At 47.4% G+C, this 8,519-nt stretch overlaps 1 protein-coding gene across 1 annotated transcript in view; it reads left to right on the top strand.

The window, feature by feature from the left end:
- Positions 1–8,519, top strand: part of LOC134601801 (transient receptor potential cation channel subfamily M member 7-like) — a 160,241-nt gene that overhangs the window by 92,929 nt on the left and 58,793 nt on the right. The window contains exon 23 of the mRNA XM_063446300.1: positions 947–1,073. Coding sequence (XP_063302370.1) covers positions 947–1,073 — 127 coding nt within the window. The remainder of the gene's footprint in view (positions 1–946; positions 1,074–8,519) is intronic.

Here is an 8,519-nt window from a genome sequence, read left to right as displayed (position 1 = left end):
GTTACAGCTCAAAAGAATTAAAATCTTTCCTGTCTCATATTTTATCGATAGAAAAATGGTTGATTGCTGTAAATTGGAAAGGAGGGAGGTTGCCAAAGTGGTCAGAAGTGGAAAGGGTAATGCAAAGAAATAGGACACTAGAAAGAGAGGATGGACATTTAGGCGTTTATATAGTTCCAAAGTATAGATGGCCTTATTGTTTGACCCTTGGACAAAATCCCTTATAGCTATTTCTCCTCGTCGGCTCACCTCCCCATGGAATCCCGGAACAATATATGTGGTATGTGTGTGGCTGTTGAAGTATGGGTATTTTTGAGATCTAAGTGGATTGTCCTCTTTTCTATAGTTATTCCTCACACGGTTCTTTTTATACCTCCTCACTCTTTTTTATATAGAGTGTTTCCATCTTTAGTATAGAAGATGGACATATTTCATACGGTCTCCCCCTCACAATATGGGGTTAAATGGTGACTAAGGTGAGGGGTTGGTGACTGTGATTAATATAGGACAAAAGGGGAAATCGGGGTAAGAATTTGGAAGAGGACAACTTGTGGAGACTGATAAAGGGTATAGGTTATAACCCATACTGGGTCATTATAGAATATTCATACACTGTGAATTGATAGGCTGTTTGTTGTTTTGGGGGTTTGTTGTCTTTGTATTTTTGTAATATGTGCCAAAGTAATATTATTGTAAATAATTTTCTATGTAAATTGAAATTTATGTATTTTGTGATAAAATTAATAAAAAGATTAAATTTAAAAAAAGGGAAATTGTTTTTTATTACCCTTTATAAAATGCATCTAAAGGACATCTATACTATGCGATAGATCTTTCCTCACCATGTTTACCTTGAGATATGGTTCTCTAAATGCAATTCAGCTTTCATTGATTTTTAACAGTTGTTTGTTTAAACTACATGAATTTGTGTTTCTCCTTTTCAAAGTGTGCGCCAACGAGTCTGTCGTTCCTGAACTTTGTGGCCCTGGAACATGGCTGGTGCCTTTTCTCCAGGGTTTTTACTGTATTATACAGTACATCCTTTTGGTTAATCTTCTTATTGCCTTGTTTAAGTAAGTACACATAAAAACTAGTATTAAAAAGTAATATTATAATGGTGTCCATCCATATATCTTTGGATTGAAAATTTTACTTACATGTTTGTGATGTATTCTTTTTTCTTCTATTGAAATGTTCAGTCATTAAATTAGATAAGTTGAAAGACTATAGAATGCTTTACAATCAAATGTTGGTAACTTCAGTAACATCTTCTGACTTTTGACTTTTAACGCCACCAAAACACTTTATTGTCTTAAAACTTGGCCTTACTTGTGGTTTACATGTCAGTCTTGTCACAACAAGCTTAAAAGACAGATATCGTAAGGTTAAAAAACTGGCACCTTCATGGGCTTTTAGATTACATCACAGTGTGAAGATTATGGACCACCAAGTACAGTGATGACAGGCATATTTTTAATCTATTATAATCCATATGGATATTGCATTATGTGTATTTGATTATGGGATGGGGACGGGGCATGAAGCTTGTACAAATTTGCTTCCAAAGTAAATAGGACAGGGCAATATTTTCCGCAATACCTAATACCAGAGAGAAAGATCAGTCAAATCGGTACTTTCCTCACAGCTTGCTTATTGTAAACAAAATGTTTGAAGAGCTCCTTGTTGTATGCCAGTCAGAAAAATGCCATTATGCTACTGATAATTTGATAAATATATTGTTTTTCAATCAATTTAACCCCTTAAGGACCAAACTTCAGGAATACAAGGGAATCATGACATGTCACACATGTCATGTGTCCTTAAGGGGTTAAAGAACCATTAGGGGAAGTGTTAGTATAATGTGTGCACATGTTATTAAAGATTTAGCATTTGTTTGACATTACAATTGAAGATTATGCTAGTGTTAGTGTACTTATAATCTTAATTTTAGTAATGACAGGAGGTGAGTATTTTGCACTAAACTCTCTTTACTAACTCCACATAGCAGTAAAGAAAAGTGAAAACATTAACCAATCAAAATGCAATAGGAAGCATAGTATTCACAGTGATGAGGCTCCTCCCCCTCGTTCGAAAACAACATCATGGATAAAGTTCCAAAGAGTCCAAAGTTTAGTAACATGCAAAACAAAGTTTAGTAACAGGTGACTTTCCAAGAAACAAATATTTCAACGGATGAAGAAAGTTGCAAAGGTGTCCATCCTGAGAACGGGCTGTAAAACCACGAATTTACACTGAAAGAGAACGTGAAATAGGTTAGGTACCGGTCTGGAAACTGTTTGAAGTAATGGTAATAACCCAATACTATCTACCGAAATGTCATATTATTGACTATAACTACTGACTATAAATATCCAGAGCAAGTATAAACAAACACATATGTAGGGGAAACCAGCAAGATAGAGACAGAGAGGTGATATATCGGAGGTAGATATACTTACGTGAGTCTTATCTTGCCAAGGGTGGGAAGGGAGGGAAAATACTCACCTCCAGGACCGGTGCTAGGATTTTTAGTTACACAGGCGAAGATGCATTTTGGTGCCCCCCACCCTCGTTTAAAATAAGGTTCATACAAACACAGAAATAATCATACAGAGACATACAGACACAGACAGACATACATGCAGGCATATAGACATACATACATACAGAGGCATACCGTCATACAGACACATACATACAGAAACATACATACATACAGGCATACAAAGACATACACGCATACAGAAACATACCGTCATACAGACACATACATATATACAGGTATACAGAGACATACAGGCATACAGACACATACGTACAAAGACATACAGGCATACAGACACATACATTTGTACATACAGACACATACAGGCATACAGAAACATACAGACACATACATGCATACAGAAACATGCATACAAAGACATACATGCATACAGAGACCTACATACATACATACTAGTTCAATCTTGTCCCCTGGATGCCTGCTGTCTGGCTCCTTGGAGTCCTGTCCTGCAGCCCAGCCCCATCACAGGGCGCCAGCCGCGCTGTGTGGTACACAGGGAGCAGGGATATGATGTCATTCATATCCTCGCCCCCTCCAACACATGGCGGCGGGCACCTGGTCGCAGGGGTTGCAGGGCTGTGACCCCTGCGACCGCGGTATGTACGCCAGTGCATGCAGATGCACACACAATTAAAGGACCACTACAGACACCCAGATCACATCAGCTCAATGAAGTGGTCTGGGTGTCAGGTCCCTCTAGTTTTAACCCTGCAGCTGAAAACATAACAGTTTCAGTGAAACTGCTATGTTTCACCGAGGGTTAATCCAGCCTCTAGTGGATGTCTCACTGACAGCCACTAGAGGAGCTTCCGCTATTCTAAGACACTGAACGTCCATAGGAAAGCATTGAGTAATGCTTTCCTATGGGCGGTTTGAATGCGTGCGCGGCAAGAGCATTCGGAGCTGAGAGGCGGAGGGATCCCCAGCGCCAAGGGAGTCCGGCGCTAGAGAAAGGTAAGTGCTGAAGACACACACACACTCTCACGAACAGATGCATACACACCAGCTAACAGACACACACATTTACTGACAGACACACTCAGCGACAGACATACATACACTCTCACTGACAAACACACACTCACTAACAGACATCAAACAGACTCACTAATACACAAACAAACACACTCAGTAAGAGACACACAGTAACACACTTACTGACACTCACTAGCAGACACACTTACTGACACTCACTAGCAGACACACACACTGACACTCACTAGCAAACACACACACTGACTCACTAGCAAACACACACACTGACACTAGCAGACACACTCACTGACACTCACTAGCAGACACACTCACTGACACTCACTAGCAGACACACTCACTGACACTCACTAGCAAACACACTCACTGACACTCACTAGCAAACACACACACTGACACTCACTAGCAGACACACACACTGACACTCACTAGCAGACACACACACTGACACTAACACATGTTTTTTTTTATTATTTAATCCCTCAGCCTCCTTACCTTTTTGGAGTGCTGAAGGGATTCCCTGGGGTCCAGTGGTGCTGCTGGGCTCCTGGGCTGGCTGGCTGGCTCCCTCCCTCCCTGGCTGGCTGGCTGGCTGGCTCCCGGGCGGGCGCGAGGGAGCACTCTCCCATGTGTGCTTCCTCTTCAGCTCCCTCGCGCACCGCGTAGGGATGCCGGCGCCGGAAGATGACGTCATCTTCCGGCTCCGGTATCAGTATGCGGCGCGCGAGGGAGCTGAAGAGGAAGCACACATGGGAGAGTGTTCCCTCGCGCCCGCCCGCAGAACCGGGCGCTCGGCCACGCTACAACAGGTCGTCGGTTGGAGGGGAGCGCAGTGCGCTTCCCTCCTTCCGGTCAGCCCGATTTTGCGCCCCCAGGGCCGGTGCGCCCTAAGGCGGCCGCCTGGGCCGCCTTATGGTAGCGCCGGCCCTGCTCACCTCCTGTCATTATTAAAATTAAGATTATAAGTACACTAACGCTAGCATAATCTTCAATTTTACCACATGACAGGAGGCTTCCTATTTTGCATTTTTTAATGCTGATGCAGGAGAGATGAGGCTGCCCCCGAGCTCGGGCGGAAGTAGAAAGTTCGAAAGGTAGATTCTCGCGACCAGTCCATGGAGTGAAGGATATCCGCCAGCGAAGCTCCCGCCGAAAAGCCGAAGAAGCCGCCGCCCCGCGAACGGAGTGGGCCCCGAAGATCTCTTCCACTCCCGCCAGTGATAGAATCCATCTGGTGAGGGTAGTAGTCGAGACAGGCACAGGTCTAACGTAAGACACCAATAGTTGTCCCGGAGCAGAGATGTGACCTCCACATACCAACGTAGGGTAGACACCACGCAGAGTTGTGGATATGAAGGGAAGAATGGGTAGAAAACCGACGTAGAGTCCGATTTCGTACGATGCAATACTCAAAAGGTAACACCCTCTGGGGAGACCGAAAAGGTGTCGATGTCGAATGCTCGCACGTCCGACACCCGGCGGAATGAGACTAGGCAGAGCAGGAGTGACATTTTGGCTGAGAGTTGTCGGAGGGAGAGTCTGCCAAGTCTCTCAGGAATTGTAGGACTACTTCGACGTCCCACAAGCGAGAGTATTTGGGTCTTGGAGGTCTCTGTAATCGAATGCCCCTCAGAAGTCTGCATACCAGTGGGTCTTTCCCTACGGGAATCCCCATGACCGGAACGTGGGCCACCGAAATCGAGGAGTGCACAACGTTTAGTGACCCGTAGGAAAGACCTGCGGAAAAGAGGAAGTAAAGAAAGTTCAGGATGGCCGCTATAGGTGCAGTAAAGGGATCGATGTTCTGTTCACTGCACCAAGAGATCCAGGAATTCCAAGCTGATAGGTGACATCGCCTGGTTCCTGGTGCCCATGATTCCCATATGAGATCTCTAGCTGCCTGCGATAACTCGCTGGTCTGCCAGGCACCCCTGAAAGAGTCCAAGCCACCAAGGCGAGATGGTCTTCCAGGATGAGAAGATGAGGGTTTCCTTTCGGATCCGTGAGGATGCGTTGGATAGCATGGTATGAGTAGGGGATCCATGTAGGACGATGCTAGGAGGTCCGGGAACCAGGGTTGGCCCCGCCATAGGGGAGCGATGAGCAGCAGAGACCTGCGTTGAGTTTTCAAGTACTGCATCATCCTCACTATCATAGCGAACGGGGGAAAGGCATATGCTCCCCTGGTTGGCCATGGTTGGAGGAATGCGTCCACCGCCAAGCTCTCCGGGTCCGGGAGCCAGCTGAAGTAGTTGGTTGTCTGTTTGTTGTTGTGTGATGCGAACAGATCCAGGTGAAAGGGACCTCGCTTGTCCGAGAGACATTGGAAGATCAGTGGGTTCAGTCTCCAGTTGCTGCTGTCCCGCCAGTGGCGCTAGAACCAGTCCGCTGTCAGGTTTGTTTCTCCCGGGAGATATTCTGCTATGAGGGAGATTTTGCATGGCAGGCAGAAGTCGAAGATCTTCTTCGTTATCTCTGAGAGGAGTCGGGATCGTGCTCCCCCCAAGCGGTTGATGTAGCGGACCGCTGAGACGTTGTCCATCCGGAGGAGGATGCAGCAGTTCGTCCTGTCCCTCGTTAGGCTGCGGATCGTGAATCATCCCGCCAATTTATGTGAAGGTCGAGGCCCTGAGAAGTCCAGGCGCCTCCTGTCGACCTGCCTTCGCACGTCGCTCCCCACCCCCAGAGACTGGCGTCCAATTCCAGGACCATATTGGGTGTGTTCCCGAAGATGGCCCAGCCGTTCCATGCCTCCATGCTGTCCAACCACCATCTGAGTTTTTCTTTGACCTCCTCCGTTACCGGGATGGTTTGGTCGTAGGAAGGGTTTTGGCGAAGAAAGGACTTCAGGCGTTGCATCGCCCTGTAGTGAAGCGGTTCCGGGAAGATTTCCAAGCTGCGGAGTGGAATGGCATGGCAGCGAATGACCCTGCGTAGCTCCTTTCTGATGGCTGCGATCTTTGAAGTCGGAAGCCGTAGAGTGCTGGACTTGGAGTCTATCTCAAAGCCCAAGAATTGTACCGTCTGGGCTGGAGATATCGCCGACTTCTGGTAGTTCACTAGGCATGTGCATGGGAAAAAATTTCGGTTCGGCATTCCGAAATTCGGGACTTCAGCAATTCGGCACTTCAACACTTCGGCACTTCGGAATTTTGGTCACTTCGGCACTTCAACTCTTCGGCAACTTCGGCACTTCTATTGCAGCCGCTTGGTAGATAGCGCCCTAATTCCCACGGTATTAGGGAGTTAAATTGGTCTTTCAAAGATTACTTAGTATTAGTAAATTGTGCCCCTACTCGCTATACCGCGAGTAGGGGCATCTCTAGTAAACAGTGAGCAGCCAGTGGAATTTCCCCACGCTGTGTAATTTGACTCATAACTCTCTGATTGGTTACTTAATCCACCAATTAGAGTGTTAAGAGTCAAATTACACAGCTTGGGAAAATTCCAAAGACCTTTCCCACGATGTGTAAAATGACACAGAGCACTTTGATTGGTGGATTTCAAACAAACCAATCAGAGTGCTGTGACAGGTAAATGTAGAGACTTACCTGTCAGTCTCTTCATTTACCTGTCAGAGCACTCTGATTGGATGGCTTAAACCCACCAATCAGAGTGCTCTGAGCCTAATTGCAGGGCGGGGCAAGGCTTTATAAGCCTTCCTCCGCCCTGCAGAGCTCAGTCTGCGCAGAGCCCTCGCCGGGTGAACATGGATTTTTTTAAAATTATTTTTTTAATTGCGTTGATTATTATGGCTTTTTATTTGGCCTTTTTGGCGCTGAAAAAATAAGATTTTAGAAGAAAGAAAACATCAAATGGTAAGTTTATTTAATTTTTTTTACAGGTACTTAGTTAAATGGTCCCCCCCTCATTATTTTCAGGGTGAGGGGGGTAAGTAGGGGTTAATTTTTGGGGGGAGGGGGGTGACTAGTGGTTTGCGGACCCCTAGTCACCTGCGGGAGGGGGGTTATTTTTTTTATTTAGGGTCCCCACCCGACACTCAGGGGTGGGGGCCACGGGGAAGGACATTAGGTTCCCCCCCTAATTAGTATTTAGGGCCTCCACCCACTGCTCAGGGGGAGGACATTAGGTCCCCCCAATTAGTATATAAGGCCCCCACCCACCGCTCAGGGGTGGGGTCCAGGGGGGAGGACATTAGGTCCCCCCTAATTAGTATTTAGGGCCCCCACCCACCGCTCAGGGGTGGGGGCCAGGGGGGAGGACATTAGATCCTCCCCCTCATTCTAATTTAGGGTCCCCACCCATCGCTCAGGGGTGGGGGCCAGGGGGAGGACATTAGGTCCCCCCTAATTAGTATTTAGGGCCCCCACCCACCGCTCAGGGGTGGGGGCCAGGGGGGAGGACATTAGATCCCCCCCCTCATTCTAATTTAGGGTCCCCACCCATCGCTCAGGGGTGGGGGCCAGGGGGAGGACATTAGGTCCCCCCTAATTAGTATTTAGGGCCCCCACCCACTGCTCAGGGAGAGGTGTTCGGGGGGGGGGGTCCAGTCCACAGAGCGCGGGTGTCGGATTTCGAGGGTCAAAAAGACGTTCCCCCGTGGGGTCTAGGATGGTTTCCCCTTCTTCTTGGGCAGATGTGAGGTTGTTTGCCAGTTGGATGTCATCCAAGTACGTGCCTCGTAAGAAACCAGTATGGGATCCGGTGTCCGAGCCCCACTCATCGTCCTGCGAATCCGCGGCTCGCCACTCGTCCAGCACGGCCATGGAGTGTGTCTGTTCATCCCCCTCATCCGAGGAGTAACAGTGCTGTGGGGCGGGGATAGGTGGGGTTGGTTTGCGGCGTTTGGCTGGAGCCTTGCCTTTGCCCAGGATATTGTTCCCCTTCTCGCCCTTCCAGTGGCATTTGCTAGGCCATGAGTCAGCCTGTGCATGGGATTCTGAAGCCTCAGAAGCATAGTCGTGTTGTAGGGCTTTAGTGGTTTTCTTGGTTAGATCGG

The sequence above is a fragment of the Pelobates fuscus genome, chromosome 3 (genome assembly GCF_036172605.1).
Source record: "Pelobates fuscus isolate aPelFus1 chromosome 3, aPelFus1.pri, whole genome shotgun sequence".
Classification (NCBI taxonomy): domain Eukaryota; kingdom Metazoa; phylum Chordata; class Amphibia; order Anura; family Pelobatidae; genus Pelobates; species Pelobates fuscus.
The sequence above is the reverse complement of the archived record's forward strand: the minus strand, read 5'-3'. Positions and strand labels throughout refer to the sequence as shown.